The sequence below is a fragment of the Perognathus longimembris genome, chromosome 28, assembly GCF_023159225.1.
Source record: "Perognathus longimembris pacificus isolate PPM17 chromosome 28, ASM2315922v1, whole genome shotgun sequence".
NCBI lineage: Eukaryota > Metazoa > Chordata > Mammalia > Rodentia > Heteromyidae > Perognathus > Perognathus longimembris.
In genome coordinates, this window is record NC_063188.1 from 34,495,022 (window position 1) to 34,517,972 (window position 22,951).

Below are 22,951 nucleotides of genomic sequence, written 5' to 3' on the forward strand. Positions count from 1 at the left end.
ACCTGTTGTTCAGGATAGATGCCTAGGAGTGGTATGGCTGGGTCATAGGGTAGGTCTATGTTGAGCTTTTTGAGGAACCTCCATACTGTTCTCCAAAGTGGTTGTAGTAATGTCCAGTGCAGCTTTTTTGCTGATTAATTGGAGATAGTCTCTCAGACTTTTCTGCCTGGCTGTCATTGAACTGTGATCCTCCAGGTGTCTCCTGAGTAGCTAGGATTACAGGAATGAAGCACACTGGTGCTCAGCTCTTGTTGTTTTTTTTGTTTTTTGGGTTGTTGTTTTTTGCTTTCTTTTCTTCTTCATTCCTTACACTGCTCACTCACTCTGCCACTGGCCATGACTTTGAAGCTGCTCTCCTAAACATTTGCCAACTGACAAGATTCTGTGGCAGCCTACTCTTTACTCTGCTTTTCTGAAGCAGCACACTTTACCTCCCATCTCTGAGTGACTTCTCAGTCTGTCTCCCTTTCTTATCTTTAAAATTTTATATATTAATAGAGTATCATGTGATGTTTTAGTACATGTGTACATTGCACATTGTTTAAATTCAGTTAAAGATATCTATACCACTAACATTTAATCATTTGAACAAAGTAAGCCAGGCCCAGAAAGACAAAGGACACATTTTCTTTCATATGTGGATCACAGGCCCAAAATACAGCCTCCTCTAAAATCATACATAAAGGCATATGCTTATTATATACACAATTTAGCTGACTAAACTGTATTAAGTACAGGAGTGAATCTCCATAAAATAAACCTCTTGATGAACAGTTTAACAACATGAATACCAGGAAACCAAGATTTTTAAGGGGAGGTGTTGGGCAGAGGTGGATGAATGAAAAATGGTACAGGGGAAAAATACAGAAGACTACTCTATGTACAAATGCTGTAAGGAATGTGGGAAATGGGAAATGAGTCTGGGGAGAGGGAACAGATAGGGTTGGGGAGAATGATGAAAGGGGTGACTCTGGTCAAGATGCACTGGATACACATAGCCACATTAAATTATAGCTCCCCTGCACAACCTTTTGAAGTTAAGATAAATTATAAAAAAAAACACATAAAACACCACTTACATTTGTAGCAGAAACTTAAAAAATCTTTTCATTTTGAAATATTCAGTACATTAGTGTTATCTCTATGGCTTGTATAGTAGCCCAGAAATTCTTTAGTTCCCAACTGTAACTTAGTTTCCACTGGTCAAGGTCTCCCATCCCTCTCTCCCCCAAATCTACCCAGCCTCCAATAACCACCTTTCTGTTCTCAGCTGCTATGCCATCCACCTTTTCACACTCTATAGCTCTTTGTTCATCCCTCAGGTACAAGTATATTCCAAGGCCAATCTATGAGACAGCTTATATGAAGTCAAATTTCTACTAACTGTACTTCAAAGAATCTGAACCATGTGATTTAGATAATCTGATGAAACTTCCTCAAAATACCATAAAAACAAAGAATTATTGCTTGGCATAGGTAGTTTGTGGTATGAAGCCAGCCTGTGCAAGAAAATCCATAAGACTCTTATCTCCAATTAACCAACCCCCCAAAAAGCCAGAAGTAGAGCTGTGATTTGAGTGATAGAAAAATAGACTTGAGCAGTAAAGCTTAGGGACAGTCCTAGGCCCTAAGTTCAGGCCTCAGGATAGCCCCCACGTACACACAAAAAAGTAAATTAATGTGGCTGTTCTAACTTCAAAACAGAAATCAGGATCTGAACAACAAACCACTGAAGAAACAAGCAACTTCTTAGAGTGTGAGAAAGCCATGTTCTTAAAATCTTTGTTAAGCCTGTCTGAGACAAGTACATGTGCTAAGCCTGTGAACGTAGGTGTCTGCCAGAGGGTTACTGAATTCCAGAATCCCTGACTCTCCTTTGCTCTTAGTGAGATCTGGGGATGGGAAGAAGGCTTACATCTCAGGGAGAAGGTGCAATAAGAAAAACCCAGGATTTGTGGCCTATTTGCTAGGTCTTATCAAAAATGTCCTCTTATCAGTATAATCTCGCTCAAAGGAGGAACACAAAATAATTATGTATCTATTGTAACTCCAAAACAATATCAAGCTACTTCAGGCTGTTTTCCCCTCTTTTACAACAGTGAGTCAGCATAGTATATCAATATCTATAGTCCTGTTCAGTTTGGTATTTTAAAGATAGTCTTCAATTCAACACTAACAGGAGAAAATGGGAATCGACCACCAACTTATACGTATCATATATATCACCAGTGCACCCACCCACTTCCTGCCATAAGTACTTATGTGGGGAAGCCAGCCTCTCTTGGGGTCTCTTTTCCATATTTCTCAATGGGCAACAAGGTCCAATGTGTCCCTTGGTCTGCCCTGTTCTCAGAGGCAGGCAGAATGGCAAGTCATACTTTCTTCCCTTTTTCCATGATGAATTTTTCTCCCCATCATCTGTGAATAACCAATGCCATGCCATAACCCCAATCTCATCTCACAGATGTAATTCCCTTCTAGGCCTAGAACTGGAGTAAGAATTTATGTCTTGTTACTGAGTGTTGACTTCATCCCAAGGCATCCTATTCTGTATTCAGTGAACCCAATGCTTGCAGGTTTCATAGAATCCCTCTGAATTCCCCTCCTGAAACAGCACACACACACACACACACACACACACACACACACACACACACCCTCATACAAACACCCCCTTATATACAAACCACACACATCATATAAACCACACACATACACATAAATATATATACACACATGCTTATAAACATTCCCCTCATATATACAAATCACAAACATAAAACACACACATATACTTACATGCATTCTCATGAACCCCCCCCCATATGCACAAACCCCACACAGATACAATTGAAAATCATATCTATTTCATTCTAAGCATGAGAAAAAGCTGACACTCTGGAACAGTTTACTCTAACAGCTACAGAGTGAATACTATCAACTCTAAAAATTAACACTTCCAGTCTCTTTCATCTTCTAGAGTTCCACATAGATTTGTATTTCTAACAGCCTAGTAATCACTTCTAACAAGATTTCCAACATGCACTTTAAGCAGAGTAAAACAAACACTAAATATCTTTCTCCTAGAACTTTCTCCTTACCCATACCCTTTACTCCCACAGCACACAAACAAAGCCACCCTTTGGTTGCCTCTTGTCCTTCCAAAAACAATAGATAGTAATTGTAAACTTGTAGAAAACTCAGATGAGAAAAAAGAAATGAGAGTCATTTTACTAAGTCTACAATTTAGGGATAGCTACATTGCATTTTCCACATCTTGGTTCAAGCCACCATTGTCTGCCTCATCACCCAAGCTAGAAGTCTGACTCCCATTTCTCCCTTACATACTATAACCATTTTCCAAGCCCTATGGACAATGTCTAGTGAGATCATGCTTGTCACCATCCACACTACTGCTGCCCAGTCATCCTAAACACACACTTCCTCCCATAAGAATACCACTGACCCCTCTATTCACACCATTAGAGTGGTTCAGAAAGACATTGCCAATCATTGATCTCACCCACTTTAAAATGTTAACTAACTGTAATGCCCAGGTAATAAAGTCAAAATCTCATGGTATCTTAATTTTTGTTTTCCACAAAAACAAACAAAAAGCAACAACCATATTCTGAGGAGCTTAAACAGCAGCACATTTCTTGCTTCTCATTCCAAAGGCTCAAAGTCAGAAGTCAGGACACAAGCAGGGTTGGGTTCCTTCAAGGACCCTCATCCTGACTTGCAAGTCATTACCTTTTCCCTGTGTTCTTGCATGGTGAAAAGACAGTGAGAAAGCTCTCTGGTGCTTCTTCTTACAAGGTCACCAAGCCCCATCACACACACATACATTCATGACCTCATTTAAACACAAGTGTTCCCAGAAGTCCCTATATCCAAATTCCATCACACTGGGAGGCTAGGGGGATTAGCATATGAGTGGGGAGAAGGGACACAATTCATAACACAGGGAGTGCCATCTAAGGACTTTCACAGTCTGCACCACTCATTCTATTTTATCTTCCACATCACTTCTTGCTACTGCAATTCTTGGGGTCCAAAAACATAACAAATAATCATCAAAAGGCACCATCTACTTTCATGGTGCTATCTATACCTTTGATCATGTTATACACTATGCTTGGAGAGCTTTCCATTCTTTCCTATCTAACCAAACATTATCCTTCAAATGCTCAGTGAAATGCCACTTCTATTGCTAGCTCGAAAAGTGTGGCCTTAAGGAAGTTACTTTACTTGGTTATACTTCAGAAATTTCATCTGTACACTAGGGGAAATAACAGCACCTATTTCATAGGGCTGGTGGGGAGATGAAGAGGGGTTTCAATGTAAAAAAAACTTAGAGAAATGTCTGGTATATAGTTAGTATATCGTATTATATGAAAACAGCCAGGATGAAAATTTCCTCATCCTGGATACATGGAAGAATATAGCTCCACTATGACACTCCAGTGACCCTGAACATCCACCAAGGACAAATGTGCACAACCATGTTCCCAGAGCTTGGCAGAACATCTTATGATCCTCCTGAAATATGGGAAGATAGCAGTTGCTGAGAAGTTGACTCAGGGCTATTTATCTGACTCTCTGCTTGGGACAAAGTCCCCTTATCTTGTAAGATGTTGCCATAAGATGGTTTCTTGTTGTATTACCAAATTCCAGAAGAACTTCCTACCTCACTCTCCTGGGAAGCAAATTATAAAATAGCTAGTGGCATCATGTGACTCTAACCCCTCTATAGATCACCTTTATAATACCAATAAAAATTAAAAATAAAATCACTCATTAAAAACAATGAACAAAAGCTAGTGGAAGTGTAGTTAGCTCATTGTCCCATTGCTCCTGTTACCTACCGTCTGGTCTCTTTGGTTTGATGTCATTCTGTGGGCAAAGAGAGTGGAGAAACTGAATGTACATGAATCTTGTTAACACTATCTAATAAACCATTTCCTTTTAGGGTCACTGTTTCCTTAATGGATGAATCTGTGAGTCTGGCATGCTTATCCAGTAGATCTCACTACATAGCTGTGTATGGCCTGCTTGAAGTCTTGCCAGTAAACTTGAGAAAAGAAGAATCTTGTCTATTTTGTTCCACACTATATATCTGGTATCAGATTCATAGTATTTGGCATTTAGTATCCCATAAGAATTTGTTGAATTAAAAAAACAAGTATTGCACCTAGGTGCTGGTAATCCTAGCTACTCAGGAGGCTGAGATCTAAAGGTTGTATTTCAAAGCCAACCCACGCAGGAAAGTTCATGAGAACCTTATCTCCAATTAATCACCAGAAAAGCCAGAAGTGGAGTTGTGGCTCAAGTGGTAGAGTGCCAACCTTGATCACAAAAGCTCAGGGACACTACCCAGGCCCTCAGTTCAAGCATAAAAAGTATTTCAGACACTGATACATATAAATATTCAAAGATGTATAGTCTAGGATGTATATTAAACCCATTACAATGAGGGCCCTGTGGAGAAAGATGAAGAGAAGAAAATAAATAAAAGACTGCCCAAACTGAATCAAGAAGAAATAAATGAATTAAATAAACCAATAACCTACAACAAGATACAGGAAGTAATCAAGAGCCTTCCAACAAAGAAAAGCCCAGGCCCGATGGATTCACCAATGAATTCTATAAAACCTTCCATGAGGAGCTAATACCAATACTCCTCAAAATCTTCCGCAAAATAGAAACAGAGGGAGAAATCCCAAACTCATTCTATGAAGCTAATATCATACTCATCCCCAAACTAGGCAAAGACCCAACAAAAAAAGAATTACAGACCAATATCACTAATGAACACAGATGCAAAGCTCCTCAACAAAATATTAGCTGACAGGATCCAGAAACTGATCAAGAAAATTATACACCACAATCAAGTAGGCTTCATCCCACAGACACAAGGCTGGCTTAAGATTCGCAAATCAATAAATGTAATTCACCACATTAACAGAATTAAGACCAAGTATCACATCGTCATCTCAGTCGATGCCCAAAAAGTCTTCAACAAAATACAACCCCCATACATGTCAAAAGCCTTGGAGAGAATAGGAGTAGACGGAACATTCTTTAAAACAATAAAAGTAATATACAACAGACCAACTGCTAATATCATATTACATGGGGAGAAACTAAAAGAATTTCCACTATAATCAGGAACAAGACAAGGATGCCCACTCTCCCTGCTTCTGTTCAACATTGTGCTGGAATCCCTAGCCATAGCAATAAGGCAAGAAGAGGGCATTAAAGGGATCCACATTGGAAAAGAAGAAATCAAACTATCCCTATTTGCAGATGACATGATCTTATACCTGAAGGACCCCAAAAACTCAGTCCCCAAAGTCCTAGAACCAATAAGCCATTTTGGCAAAGTAGCAGGTTACAAAATCAATCCACAAAAATCAGCAGCTTTCCTGTACACCAGCAATGTACAAGCAGAAAAGGAAATTATGGAAACAATACCATTTGCAATAGCTATAAAAAGAATAAATTACCTAGCGATTAACCTGACCAAAGACGTGAATGACCTTGAAATGGGCTACATTTTCTGATCCAGAATACATATTTAATGAGAACTATAAAAATCTAAAAAGAGAAATCAGAGGACACTAGGAGATGAAAAGACCTCCCATGCTCATGGGTAGGCAGAATCAATATAGTGAAAATGTCCATATTACCCAAAATGTTATACAAATTCAATGAAATCCCCATCAATATCCCAGCTACATTCTTCACTGAAATAGAGAAAACAACCCATAAATTCATATGGAACAACAAAAGACCTAGAATAGCCAAAGCAATTCTAGGCAAAAGAAGCAGCACAGGAGGTATCACAATACCAGATTTCAAGTCCTATTATAGAGCCATCATAACAAAAACAGCCTGGTACTGGCCTAAGAACAGACCCAAAGACCAATGGAATAGGATAGAAGACCCAGAAATACTTCTGCATACTTACAGTCAGCTGATATTTGACAAAGGAGCTAAAGACATAAAATGGAAAAAACATAGCCTCTTCAACTACTGGTGCTGGGAAAACTGGGCGGTCACATGTAGAAAACTCAAAGTGGACCCTAGCCTATCACCTTGCACCAAGATCAACTCGAAATGGATTAAGGACCTCAACATCAGACCAAAAACCCTGAAACTACTGAAGGACAGAGTAGGAAAGACACAAGAACTTAAAGGCACAGGCAGGAACTTCCTGAACAGAGTCCCAGGGGCACAACAGATAGGGGAGAGACTCAACAAATGGGGCTACTACAAAATAAAAAGTTTCTGCACAGTTAAAGACATAGCCACTAAACTAGAAAGACAGTCAACCATATGTGAAAGGATCTCCACCAGCAGAGAAACAGACAAAGGCCTAATATCCGTCATCTACAGAGAACTCAAGAAACTAACCCCCTCCAAACCCAGCAAACCAATCATTAAATGGACAAAGGAGCTAAAGAGAGACTTCACAGGAGAAGAAATAAAAATGGCAAAGAAACATATGAGGAAATGTTCAACATCTCTGGCAGTTAAGGAAATGCAAATAAAAACAACCCTGAGATACCACCTCACTCCAGTTAGAATGGCCTGTACTCTGAACTCAGGCAACAACAAATGCTGGAGGGGATGTGGGGAAAGATGAACCCTTCTCCACTGTTGGTGGGAGTGCAAACTAGTACAACCACTTTGGAGAACAATATGGAGGTTCCTCAGAAAGCTCAGCATAGACATACCCTATGACCCAGCCATACCACTCCTAGGCATCTATCTTGAACAACAGGTTCCAGGATACCATAAAGACATCTGCACATCCATGTTTATCACTGCACAATTCACAACAGCCAAAATATGGAAACAACCCAGATGCCCCACTACAGATGAATGGATCCAAAAAATGTGGTACCTGTACGCAATGGAACTCTACATGGCGATTAGAAATGATAAAATAATGGTATTCGCAAGGATCTTGAACACATAATGTTGAGCGAGACAAGCCTGGAACACAGAGAACAGAGGCGCATGGTCTTCTTGATATATGTTTGTTGGGGGTTGGGGGAGGGAGAACAGTGGAGACCAGGTCTGCAGGGTGGCAAACTTCTTTTCAGATGGTATTTCTACATGTTTGGGTCAGCGAATTTGCATTATCTAAAACCAAACAATTGCCAAACAAACATAAAAAGGTCTAGTATATACCTAACAGAGGATCGCAGTAGCTCAACAGTTATGTGCATATGATTGTATAAGATGAGGCTGAGCAGGGTGAACTCCAAGAGAGGGAAACAGAAGGATTTTATGGTTGTCGTTACATTGAATGTATTTGGTAAATTTCCTTTGGCGTATCCAATGTGCTTATTGTATATGATTTCGGTACACTGGATATTGTATATATGCTTACCTGAACTAAGGAAGGGAAAGAAAAATGAGGGAGGGTGTAACAAATATGACAAGAAATATACTCACTACCTTATTATGTAAATGTACCCCCTCTGTACTTCACCCTGTCAATAAAATTTAATAAAAAAGAAAATAAATAAAAGATGAGACAATAAATAAGCTGAGCACTGAACTCATACCTGTAATCCTAGTTACTTGGGAAGCTGAGATCTGATGACTGAAGTTTGAAGTCAGCCAAGACAGACAAATCCAAGAAACTCTTGTCTCCATTTAGTCAGAAAAAAAAAAAAAACACCTAGAAATATGGCTCACCCTGTAGAGCACCAGCCATTAGCAAAACAGCTGAGCCAGAATGTGAAGCCCTGAGGCCTTGAGTTCAAGCCCCCATACTGGCACACACAAAAAAGATGAGACAAGGGCTGGGGATATGGCCTAGTGGCAAGAGTGCTTGCCTCATATACATGAGGCCCTGGGTTCAATTCCCCAGCACCACATATACAGAAAATGGCCAGAAGTGGCGCTGTGGCTCAAGTGGCAGAGTGCTAGCCTTGAGCAAAAAGAAGCCAGGGACAGTGCTCAGGCCCTGAGTCCAAGGCCCAGGACTGGCAAAAAAAAAAAAAAAAAATGAGACAATACAATAAAATAAAGTGAAAGTATCCTACTCATGAGGAATAAAGAAAAACACATCAACCATGAGCTCTCTTACTTTTCTTCCATTTTATCCCTATTTGGCACCTTATCAGCTTGATCTTAGTTTCTTAGCATCCCTTAAGCTATTTGCTAAGGAGCCCCTGTCCCTCTAAGAGATATCTCATGGGCAATAGTACCTTTTTAACTAAGGCAATAGTACTCTTTTGTGTTTTCTGCGTTGGATTTTCTCATAAAACTGTATTTGAAGAAAAGCCTTGGCTGATTTAAGCCTGTGTAAAGCACAGGCTTAGCTCTAGCACTAAAATACCTAAATATAGAGAAAGAGGTGGAAGACTGGTAGCTCTGTACTCTGGAGTAAAGCCTCAGAGAATAACAATGAAGCTAGAAGAATTTGAATGCTGAACTCTCTGGGTTTTGAGTTAAAAAGGTTTGCTGAACATACAGTATACATATTCCTAACTTAGAATTCTGTTGAGGCTTATCAGTTTGATTTCACACTCATACACCTTGCACTCTCATTTGGAATTTGGAGAACAATAAAGGAACCATGTCCTCGTGAATTTTTAAAAGCCCAAATAATTCCCTATGCTTATACATGCAAAGGCTTAAGCAAAGATTATCTTTTTGAAGTTTGTGAATTGGATTATTACATACCAGGCCCAAGGCCCAAATAACTTTTTGCTGGTACTAGAACTTGAACTCAGGGCCTGGGTGCTGTCCCTTAGCTTTTTCACTCAAGGCTAACACTGTGCCACTTGAGCCACAGCTCCACTTCCAGCTTTTTGGTGGTTGATTGGAGATAAGAATATTATAGACTTTGCTACCAAGGCTGGGTTCAAACCATGATCCTCAAATCTCAGCCTCTTGAGTTGAAAGGATTACAGAGGGAGCCACCAGCACCTAGCTTCCAAAGAAGACATTCAACAAATTGTAAAGTTCTTGTTCTCCACATTTTTAATGTTTCTGGTATTGAGATGCAACGTGTACTTTTTTCTTCCCAGTCCTGGGGCTTGGACTCAGGGCCTGAGCACTGTCCCTGGCTTCTTTTTGCTCAAGGCTAGCATTCTACCACTTGAGCCACAGTGCCATCTCTGACCTTTTCTGTTTGTGTGGTGCTGAGGAATGGAACCCAGGGCTTCATGTTTACGAAGAGAGCACTTTACCACTAGGCCATATTCCCAGCCCCGCAATGTGTACTTTAAAACAGCACTAAAGCACTATTTTTTAATGGCACATTGCCAGGAGCTCATGCCTCGCGGCACATAGCTACTCAAAAGGCTGAGATATGAAGTCATTGTTCAAATCCAGCTCAGACAGGAAGGTCTGTAAGACTCTTATCTCCAATTAACCACCAAAAAAGCAGAAATAGAGGTGTGGCTCAAGTAGTATAGTACTAGTCTTGAGTTCAAAAGCTAAAGGACATTGCCCACGCCCTGAGTTCAAGATGCAACACTGACATACATATGATAATGCTTATATTCAAAGAAACAAAATATTATCAATAGGAGCAATAATTATAGAAATTTGAACAAGAAATTCGGGCCAACCATCTCTTTACTGAGTCTCACCAGTAGGGTTAAGCAATGATGATGGATCTCATAATTAATATGCCTAGGTAGTAAAACTCAAGCTGCAAGTCAGGATTTTGTTTATTTGTGAGACTGAAGATCAAACCTAGGACTGCATGCATCCAAGGTAAGTGCTCTCCCTCTGACTTAAACATTCCTAACCCAAATTGGAGCTTTTTCTATTGTACTGCTTGTATCTCTCTCTCTCTCTCTCTCTCTCTCTCTCTCTCTCTCTCTCTCTCTCTCTCTCTCTCTCTCTCTCTCTCTCTCTCTCTCTCTTCCTTTTTCCTTTGGCTTATTCCCTTCTGTTGCTATTTTTTAAATTTCTGTACCCTTTTTCCTGGATATAAGTTTGTCTGATTTGGGGAGTGGAAGAGGAATCACAGAAACAGTGGGGCAAAGGGTGAACCAATTCAGCAGTGAAACCAACTAGACACTATGTTGAAAATGAACTATACAACTTTGGGGGGAGGGACATCGAGAGGGGAACAACTGGCAGAGAATAAGGGAGGGGGTGACACTGTTCAAAAGGAAATGTACTCATTACCTGACTTATGTAACTGTATATACTCTAGACATCACCTTTACAGTAATTTTTAATCTTTTGAAAAGTAGTTTACCAATACATATTTTCTTATATTTATTATTAATTCTCATACTTATTGTTACTCATGCCAAGCTACTTCATGTCTGGGTACCATCTAGGTGCTCTTACTTCTGCTTTTAATGCTCTTCTTAGAGTGATGTCCACTATAGAGATTCTACCCATCCAAAAAGAGCTAGTTGATTTCTTTCTGCTTTGTATCACCAAGTACCTGATTGAAGTTTCTATATATGTACTTACCAAGAGAAACTGCAATGATTTATTTAGTGTCTAGTTCCTTGCTTATGTCTTTGTATGTTAGTACTTTAGGACAGCACTTTTTATGTGATAGGATTCACTAGATAAGTATCAAATAAATGAAGAAATGACAAGAAAGGAAAGCAAGAAAACAAAACAGTATACAAGAAGTAAAGTGCCTCACCATCAACAAACATTTTGTTTGTTGGTACCCTTCAGTGGTATCTATTCCTTGCGCAGGCTTTATGAACTCCCAGTAGACTTGAAATTGCCTGTTTGATTATTAGTAATAAAATTAGTTCATTTATGTTAGGTTTGTCTCCCCAGCCGAATATAAATTCATTCAGAGGAAAAATCAATTCTTCCATATATACTTATTAAATTTTAAATAAACTGTACTTTCCTCTTATGAGGTATGAGTTAGTGTCCAAGATTCTTAGAATACTTTTATTATTAAAACTAGTAGTAATTTTCATGAAAGAAATGGAATCATATTCAACAGTTTTATTTTCTTAGGGCCTAGAGCTTAGAGCAATCCCCAACACTAGACATCAAAAACATAATTTTATGGCAGTTTAAAAGAGATGAATTTGAATATTACTAGTAAAACCCTGGGAGCTAATTACTTCAAGATCACTTGAAACCTTAACTCATTAGAGTTTGAAAAACCTCCTGAGGTACTTAAAGTCACTATTCCCATTATGTTACTTGATTCAATTGAATATCTTAAATTTTGCTAATAAGAGAAATCTTGAAGTTCCTGCCAAAGGGAGACTCCATTTATCATTTTGTTAAAGAAAAAATATTAAGCATCTCCTATGGGCACTTCTGTTTTCTATAATACGTTATAAGAAAGGAGAGAAGTTGATAGCATAGCCCCTGATCTCAAGAAATAAATAAAATTTTTAATCTCAAAATTACTTGTGTGTGTTGCCAAAATGAGTTGAATCTTATCATTTAGGTTAGACCCAGACTTCTCAACAAAATCATTATGAGGATCAAATAAGCAAAAGCAAGGTGGTATCATCGGCACTACTGGCATGCTATTGCTATTACATAGAAACTGTGACTTGGCAAAGAATGCTTCCCCAATGTGCAGTAGTATCATACAAATAAGGAACACAAACATTTCAGATGTCTTCTCAGTAACTTAAATCACATGTTCAGCTTTGAAAATTAAGAAAAAATAGCTTTTAAAATCCCTCATAGCAGACTGAGTCATCACAAGAATACAGAAATAAAAGATAAGGCTGTATCAGGAAAGGGAACATTTCATTCTGATGGCCTGTCAGCATGTCAGAAGGTAAATACCCAGTCAGATAGCACGAATGGGACAGAACTAGAATGAAAGAATATTTATTCATTCCAATCAGATTGGGGACTTTTAATAGGACTAGAAGCTGTATCATATTATTTTATTGTGTGTATTTATGAATCTCATTCAACATGTGTAAACTTTGTATTAATTTTGTACATCTTTGTGTTAATTTTGTATATCTTATCAATTCTAAGCCCATGTTATTCCTCTGAAACACAGCAGCTAGTATTTGTAAGGAGTCTACAGACTTATCTAGAAAATTATGTGTTTAACAGTTAGGCAGTTTAGCTATAATGGCCATATAGAAAATGGAGGAGGAGAGGTGATATTTACCACTATCTCTTGACAGCATGATGTTGAAGGGTCCTTTCTTGTAAATGCTAGGTATACATCCTCCGTTCCCACCTGCTGTTTGAAAATGATCTCATGCCTGAAAAAAAAAGTCAATGATAATGGAGACTGAAATGAAAGAGCAATTTCCTGTCACAGAGCAAAATAAAAAAAAAAATCTACCAGAAACATGAGGACATATTATTTAAAACAAAATAAAGGCCTAAATAAAAAAAAGTGCTTACTATTTTCAGATAGGTAGTAGAACAAAAAGGAACAGAAGCATAAAATGCAGTAAAAATACAGAAGCCAGGTGCAGTGACACAATAGGAAATATTTTGCTTCAAGGCCAGCCTGGGCAAAAAAAGTGAATAGGATTCTAATCTCAGTCAACGAATAGCTTGGCATGGTGGCAAGCACCTGTGCTCCTAGTTACATAAGAACTGTAAATAGGAGGATAGTGGTTTTTGTTGGCCTCAGTAAAAAGCAAAACTTTATTTAAAAAAAACCACAAAAGCAAAATGAGCTGGAGGCAAGACTTAAGTGGTAGAGTGCCTGCTGTGATACAGTGCTGCCTAACAAGTGTAAGACCCCGAGTTCCAACCTCAGTAGAAAAAAAAGAAGAAAAAACAAAAGGAAGGTCTCATACTCAAAAGATCTTGGCCAAGTCTCCACTTCTACATTGTGATTTATGGGATGTGGCAGGCATGAATTAATCTCTATGATCTTTTCCACTTCTAAAATTCTACAGTAGAAATAGTGGTGATGCAATCAACACAATATATTATGGTATTCAGAATTGAATCTGACAGAATTCTTAGTTCAGTGAAAGAATTTCCTGGTAGTTCAACCCACATATACCATTTACAGGTCTTTTCCTTCCTCTTAGGTAAGTTTATAGAAGCAGTAAACTAGATAACATTGTACCTCTTCAGATGAAATTAAATAAGCATTCAGAAATTCTTTTATTTTTTCAGAGCTGAGATGAAACCCAGTGCGTTAGGCATGTAGAAGAGTGTTCTATCACTGAGCTACAGCGACAACCCTACAAATTAATTTCTTCCTGTTTAATTCTACCCAGCTGGAGAAATAGTGAATTTTTGGATTGGCACACTAAAAGACTAGATTGAATTTCTGACCATTTGCAAATAGGTGTACCCAGGAATGGAAAAGGAATAGCTTTAGTTTTGAACAAGACTGGCAATAAATTGCTATTTGTTATGGAGTACTTTTATCTTACTAGGCTCTACTGTCTACCAAGTATTTACAAAGGTAAATCCAAGTTAAAACAAAACGGAAGGGATAAATTCATATTCTCAATACTCCCGGATGGACTTGCTCAGTTTATCCTGAGCTCCAGGTGCAATTTTCCAATTGCCTGTTATATAGGTCTGTCCTGATATCCGAAAGGTACTTCAGAACTTATATATCCAACACCAAAGGACTGCTTCTCCTCCACCTACAATCCCTATCATGATTATTGTAATCATCCTTTACTCAAATCATCCAGGTTAATAAGTTCAGCATCATCTTCCATGCTTTCTTCAAGTCATTCCTACCAAATCAAAAGCTAAATCTTCCTTAACCTATCATACAACACCTCTGGATTCCACCAAGGCCAGTGTCTTAGCTCAGACATTTATTATTTTTCATTTGGCCACTTGTGATTCCTCTTTTGTGAAATGCCTGTTGATGTTTGTTGCACATTTTCCTCTTTACCCTTTGGAAAATTTTGAATTGTATTGTCATAAGGTAGAGGACAATATATATATATATATATATATATATATATATATACACACACACACACACACACATATATATATATATATATATTTTTTTTTTTTTTTGCCAGTCCTGGGCCTTGGACTCAGGGCCTGAGCACTGTCCCTGGCTTCTTTTTGCTCAAGGCTAGCACTCTGCCACTTGAGCCGCAGTGCCACTTCTGGCCATTTTCTGTATATGTAGTGCTGGGGAATCGAACCGAGGGCTTCATGTATACGAAGCAAGTGCTCTTGCCACTAGGCCATATCCCCAGCCCCCCAAAATAAAAATTCTTATAAGGCAATTTTCTTTTATCTTGGCTGGAGTTACAATGCATTTATAGCTTTCATGGATGCTCTATGAAGAGAACATCAACCTCAGGATGAAAAGTGAAATTTTACTCAAATTTCGAGCTTGCTGCATATAGATGTATGACATCTATTAGGCAAAATGATGAGCAAACCAATTCCTATCTTTCATATGGATCTACAGGCACTGTGTAAATATCACCTGTGATTTATTTATTTATTTATTTATTTATTTATTTATTTTTTGGCCAGTCCTGCGCCTTGGACCTCAGGGCCTGAGCACTGTCCCTGGCTTCTTCCCGCTCAAGGCTAGCACTCTGCCACTTGAGCCACAGCGCCGCTTCTGGCCGTTTTCTGTATATGTGGTGCTGGGGAATCGAACCCAGGGCCTCATGTATACGAGGCAGGCTCTCTTGCCACTAGGCCATATCCCCAGCCCTGTGATTTATTTTTTGATCCGTAAGATATAGACAAAAATGTTCTCAAATCTTCTCTAATTTTTATAAGGTTTACTTTTTTATATTATTTGTTTGAAAGCTCAATAATTCTTACCAGTTAATTATCTACAAGTTCCCACTGCTTCTATTTTCAAAACTGATGTTGAAATTAGACACGTGGTGTTTAAAAATGTATTGGACAGTTTTGCAGTCAGAATGAGAAAACTTGTAATATCACTCGTCACAGAAGTCTTTAGAACTAATAACACAAACCTATACCACAGTACTTGGAAGGCATAGGCAGGAAGATTCCAAGTTTGAGACCACCCTAAGCTACATAACCAGCCCCTGTCTCAACTTCTCCCCTCACAACTAATAATGATAAAGTACATTACAATTTAGCAAATATCAGCTTTGCTTTTCCAGATATTCTAAATACTTGATCAGAATTTTACTTTAAAATGTATATATTTAAAGCTTAGTCAGTTTAGCTATTCAGTTCTCTATGTATGCCAATGTACTTCAAATTCCTCAAAAGAGAATTTTCAACAGAATTTCAGGTTTTTATGGTACTAATTCTCAATTTTATATTTACAATTTGATATTGAAAAAGCTACAAAACAAGGCTTGAATGCTGCTGGTAAATACATTGAATACTAAGCATAATCCCAAAATAACTGGTAAATAACTCTGCATAATAATTGATAATTGGAGGGAGGACATAGCCTTTTACTGAAATTATAGAACACTGAGTAATTAAAAGCAGGTCTTTGACACATAAACATGGTATTGTAATTTGGTTTGCATGAATGCTTGCAATTTAATGGGTTGGTTTTCTCCTACTGTTAGTTCTACATTAGACAACATGCTGACGCTGAATAAAAATTTATAATGGAAATGACTGTATTTTTCATTTTTTGCTAGATAATAACTGAAAGGAAGGTATTATGTTTTATTATTTGTTTCTGCTGTAGGAAAGGAAAAATCATCAATTATACATGCCTTCTGTGTGGCACTGTAGTTTTATCTTTTATGTGGTGTAAGTTACTTCATGAATCTTGTCAAAAATAGGATGGTATCAGATGACACATTAACTGAAACACCTAAACACATTCCAGGCTTCATTTGACTTACTCTGGGATTTCGCGAACATCCCACATGTCATCAGGATCTGCTATGTCTGGAACCTCTTCTGGATCCCAGATGTCTTCACTATTTTCATTAGTGCTTTGAGTAATGTCTGTAAGAACAGGAAGATAAAGCTAAGGCTGCTTGCTTGCTTACTGCCTCTAAATGGCTCAGGTTCTTCATGCTCATTTGGGGATAACTGAACTAAAACATTCTCCAGCTGTAATCACTAGCTTGTGGTTTGGATCCAAGCAAGCAATGTTCCTAACAACTGACTTTAAAATATTGTTAATATAGACCAATCCTATGTAGAATTGTAATAATAGTTGTAGAAGAAACACAGAGTAAAAGTAAGAAAGAGGGCTGGGGATATGGCCTAGTGGCAAGAGAGCTTGCCTCGTATACATGAGGCCCTGGGTTCGATTCCCTAGCACCACATATACAGAAAACGGCCAGAAGTGGCGCTGTGGCTCAAGTGGCAGAGTGCTAGCCTTGAGCAAAAGGAAGCCAGGGACAGTGCTCAGGCCCTGAGTCCAAGGCCCAGGACTGGCAAAAAAAAAAAAAAAAAGTAAGAAAGAAAATAAGTTACTCTACAGTTCAGCCACCTGGAGATGACCAATGTTGGTATACTAGTGGTAAATGGTATCTTTGCTATCTCTCTGTCTTGGTCATGGCTTCTGTCTTTGTCTAGTTCTCTCTCTGTGTCTTTTTCTCTCTGCCTCCCCTCTCTATATATGCATGTGTGTATATATGTATACATGCATCTATGTGTATCTCCATGTCTATATCTATAGATAGGTATTTAAACAAATACTCTACATAATTACAAACATAAATAGGATCATATATAAAATATTTTATATTAGAGAAATCATCAAACAAAATAATATTATTTGGATACAAATTTGTCATCTTGCTTTATACTGCATAAAAACCTTTTGAGCTGGGTGCCAGTGACTAATGCCTATCATTCTAGCTAGTCAGGAGAAGGAGAACTGAGGATTGCAGTTCAAAGCCAGCTCATGTAGACAAATCTGAAAGACTCATCTCCAATTAACCACCAAAAATCTGGAAGTAGAGATGTGGCTCAAGTGCTCATCTTGAGCAAAGATGCTAAGAGACAGAACCCAGACTGTGAGTTCAAACCTCAGTACCAGTATAAAAGCAAAAAAAAAAAGCGACATTAAACAAAACAGTAATTTAAGAAAGGTAAACAAGGAATGTTCATGGTAATTTTAGTGCAGTGTTCTCCTCATGTAAGTACATATGTTCTAAAAAAAACTCTATCACTTGCCCTTTGTGCAGAAATGATCAGGTGCTTGGGTTTCCATATGTAACCTTTAAATGTTAAAAGTGGACAGGCTCAAAGAAGATGTATGAAAGCCCAGCTTACATTTGTTCTATAGTGGCAACAAACAGAGACCCACATTAGGTACGGAACATGAATTTTAAGTATTCCCAGAAATGCACCTGATTGTAAGGTTTTCAATTTTTGGCAATTACTTTTAAATCACCTCTTGCTACCTAGCATGGACTTTCTAAAGCCTAAGTACAGGTTTAGATATAATATTTTAGAAGTAATTTACTGAGCTTGGGATTGAAAGATTATTAAACCTGCATTATCAGAAATACAAGCAGCACAGAAAGACATCCAATTTTGAACACTGCCATGTAGTGAATATCTCTAGAGTAAAGCAAATAGCCTCTTGAGTATGTACAGCAATAATATCTAAAATTTAAAAACCATCCTCAGACCTCACTTTAACCATTTTCACATAATATCTTTCATAATTATCTAAATTGAACAAAACCCTCTTCCTTTCCCCGCACATCCTCTGGTTACTATGATCATGGCCAACAGAATCAGAGAATTCTATATTTTTTCAGGATTTGTAAAATGGTCCACTCTGAAACCATATGAACAAAAATGTTGACAAGATACTAGAAAGCATTTCTTCTAAATTTTTGGAGCTGTGATTGGGGATTGAACCCAGGGCTCTCATATGCCAGAGAAGTAATCTACCGGGGCTGGGGATACAGCCTAGTGGCAAGAGTGCCTGCCTCAGATACACGAGGCCCTAGGTTCGATTCCCCAGCACCCCATATACAGAAAACGGCCAGAAGCGGCGCTGTGGCTCAGGTGGCAGAGTGCTAGCCTTGAGCGGGAAGAAGCCAGGGACAGTGCTCAGGCCCTGAGTCCAAGGCCCAGGACTGGCCAAAAAAAAAAAAAAGAAGTAATCTACCGCTGAGCTACCACCCTTAGACCTGTGAGTCCCATAGACTTTAAAAGTGTCTAGTTATTTGTTTTATTTCCTTCTAAAATATAACTTTTATCTCCATTACAGTCTCGGAAATGATTACCACCTGGTACATAATAGACTCTAAATAAATATTTATAAATGCAGTAAGGAATGGATCCTGTGCAACTGCCACAATATTGGAGAGTAGAACATGAAAAATTTTAGCATCTTAGTAAATAGGTCCTCAAAAGTTACATAATCAGGAAGACCTAGGCACAATAGCTATGTGCATCTAACCCTATAAAGTAATATTTATCAAAATGAACTCCAGGAAATGGAAACAAGAGTTTTTTTTCTCTTTGTTGCTGTTTTTTGTTTTCATTTCCTTTTGTCTTGTTTCTTCATTTATTTGTTTTTGGGAGGGAAGGTGGACACAAAAATGGTGGGATGAAGGGTGAACAAATGCAGCAGTGATACTCACAAGACAGCATGTTGAAAATGAACTATACAACTTGGTGGGAATGGGAGAGAAAAACTAGGAAGGGGTGACATTGTTAAAAGGAAATGTACTTTTATCTGACGTATATAACTATAACCTCTCTCTCTGTACATCACCTTTACAATAACAATAAATAATTTTTAAAAGAAAAAACTTATGTAACCATACATGATTTTCTAAGTCTTTTGTCTTATTGGAAATATGCCCACAGAATGGGCATAGTTCCAGGAAAATTAATTTTCATTACGAGAAAAACTGCTAACCTGCAGCAACAGAAGAAAAAGAACAACTCTGCACATAAATATTGCTCCTCATTTTTAGCTCATTTTTTTCTTTTTGAATTATTTCCTTTTGAAATTGACAAATAAAAATGATATAACTCTACTCAGAAGGCTGAGATCTGAGGATAACGATTCAAAGCCAACCCAGGTAGGCTCAAGTCAAAACCAAAACTGGTGCTGTGACTCAAAGTGGTAGAGTATTATCCTTGAGCAAAAGAGCTCAGGGACAATGCCCAGGCCCTGAGTTCAAGCCCCGTGAGTACCAGAAACAACAAAAATGTCTGTCACATAAAACATGATGTTTTGAAGTGTGTATATGCAGTTTGGAATGGCTAAATCAAGTCAACTGATAAATGTTGATATGCAATACCTCACATACTTGTGTTTCATTTGTAATAAGAACACTTAAAAATCTACTCAGCAATTATTTTCTTGCTGGTACCAGGGTTTGAATTCAGAACCCTTGCTTGCTTGGCTGGTATTCTACCATTTGAGGCAGACCTCCAGCCTAGCTAGCTATTATTTTTAAGTAAAAAATACATTTTTACTAAGTTCAACTTAATTCAATATTAGTTATTGCTTTCCATATAATTTTACTACCAAGATAAATATTACATTGATCCTATTGATCTACACTGCATAATTAAATAACTTACGTTTAAGTTCTTCAATTTTCCTTGGCCCAATATTCCCAGGACTCATGGCTCCAAAAGTAGATGAGCTCTGTTATTTAGTGAAAAGAAAGAGTCCAGCATTTTGTTATTACTTGCTTCACCTACGTGACTAATAATACTTCAAATGTGAGCTTTCCCTCTTAAAAAAAACTCTGTTTCCATTTAATTAATTATTCATTATTATTATACAGCAGAGAGACAGATGCCAAGTAGTACCTTGACTGTGTTTTCCTTGTCCTTTAAAAAAGTATTCAGTTTAATAGACTCTGGGGCAGAATTGGTTTTTGGTCAGACTAAATCCCCAGTTCCAGCTCACTGAATCATGTATCCCTTGGGAGATGGGAATGAGCCACATTCATCTCTTTGAAGGTTAGAACCGAATGTTATTAGAAAAGCATTGACAGTTTTGGGGTTGGACTGTGTCTAGTCATGGTCAGAAGGGAGATAGAGGAATAAGAACATTTTATAGCAATAAAAACTAACAAGTTGCTGGGTGTTGGAGGCACAAGCCTCCAATCCTAGCTGTTCTGGAGGTTGAGATCTACAGGATCAAGGTTTGAAGCCAGCCTGGGGAAGAAAAGTGTTGAAAGACTCTATCTCCAAAATAAGCAGTAAATCCAGGCACCATTGGCTCACATTAATAATCTTAGCTACTCAGAGTCCGAGATCTGAGGATCACAGTTCAAAGCCAGCCCAAGCAGGAAAGTCTGTGAAACTCATCTCCAATCAACCAACAAAAAAGCAGAAGTGGAGCTGTGGCTCAAATGGCAGAGTGGTAGCCTTGAGCAAAAAAGATCAGGTACAATGCCCAGAACCTGAGTTCAAGTCCCAAGACCAGCACCAAAAACAAAACAAAACAACAACAACAAAAACCAAGTAGCAAAAAGCTTGTGGTTCAAGTGGTAAAGCAACCCTAGCTGTAAGTTGGCACGTCTATCGCTCCTTTTTTTACGCCCCTGCCCGCAACTTGTAAGGCTCAGACATACACAGAGGTTGGAAAATCCTATTTGAGCAAGGAGAGTACTGTCTGTTCTTGAAAGCTGGTAGAAAAGCTCACCTGGGCCTTTATTATGCTAAATGAGCCCAATGGTTATAAATCAGAAATTAATGTATGACATCTCAAAAGTGTGTGAGATGGTTACTGTTCCTTTTCAAAAAGAAAATTCAAAAGTACTATGTCTGGGTTTAAGGCACTGCAGGCATTTTTATGTGAAAATCTCAAGACAATAATCGACCGTTCTCTTCCTAATCACTGAGGTCATATAATGGGTGGTACTTTTATTAAATTATTAATCATCAGAATACTAATGGTCAATCAGAGCAAAGCATTTCTTGGAACATGAGGGCCTCTTGTTTTTTTCAAGTGTGTCTGACAGAAAATTAAAATCAGTGGAAAAAAACTCTCAAACCTTCCGGAGAAAAATTGGTATCTTCTCCATAGAAAGGGATGATTGGATCCATATCTCAGAATAGAGGGGACTTTTGATTTATTACGTATAAAAATAAGTGATTAAAAGCAAAAATTCCCAGTGAGAAGATGGAATGTGATCATAAAAAAACATTTTAAAAACCTGCCAATTGTTTTTGATAAGGACATCATTTCAGTCATAACCATGAATCCACAGCCAATTATCTGAGCTAATTGTCATTGCCATTCCTGCCACTTTACAAACAGAAGAGCATCCTCATCATAGTGTCTGTGAAGAATGGTGAACCTTATTTCCCACAGGTCTTAAGATCCTCTCAGGAGTTTGAAAAACAGCAGGCAAACTAACTTTTCATTCTCCCAGGTCTTAACAATTCATTTAGAAATGGGGTAGTGTAAATGAACCGATGTGTATGCTACAGTTCTCTTGCTGTTTTCAGAGAGTGTATTTTCAAAAACATATCACTCTTGTAATCATCCCACAGTTCCCCAGACTAATACATAGTAAAAAATGAAAGGCAGTTTCTCTCCTGGAAAACTTAATAGTTCATCAGAAACATTAATTATTCTCCTACCGCACTGATACTATAATTCTATACCCTCTAATGATATCTGTACTGAGGTGTCTGAATGATCAATTATCTCAAAATTGCTCATAACCCAGATATACAGATTCATACATTATTATAGTAATTTTCCTTTATAAATTGTACAATTTGGTAAAATTATCTTATAGTCTCTCTGTTCTCCTAAACACTCATCTTTCCTCCCAGAAACATATCTAGATGCAAATAAATAATGCTAGACATCAACACCAAAGGGACTGGGTTTTGTCATTTGTGCAAATCCTTATTTCTACTCCAGTTCTGTTTATGAATTCCACTTTGCTATATTCATGATTACTGTCTTTCAAAGATTTTTCTACACAATCTAGGCCCTCCTTTACTGAGATGTAGGTACCAGAAAACTGTTATTCTGGTATTTCAAATAAAGTAGCCTAAAAACGACCTTGTGTTCCAAACCTTATAGGCACACTGCTCCTAACTTTTCTCCTGCATCCTATTTGTTGTATATATCCAATGA

General features: G+C 38.0%; 1 protein-coding gene across 1 annotated transcript in view; it reads right to left on the reverse strand.

Annotated features, from left to right (window-relative positions):
• Positions 1-22,951, reverse strand: part of Dnaaf6 (dynein axonemal assembly factor 6) — a 44,831-nt gene that overhangs the window by 13,263 nt on the left and 8,617 nt on the right. Inside the window, exons 3-5 of the mRNA XM_048336486.1 lie at positions 20,425-20,491; positions 16,755-16,860; positions 13,115-13,211 (exon numbers count right to left, since the gene is read on the reverse strand). Of these exons, the coding sequence (XP_048192443.1) occupies positions 13,115-13,211; positions 16,755-16,860; positions 20,425-20,491 (270 nt within the window). The remainder of the gene's footprint in view (positions 1-13,114; positions 13,212-16,754; positions 16,861-20,424; positions 20,492-22,951) is intronic.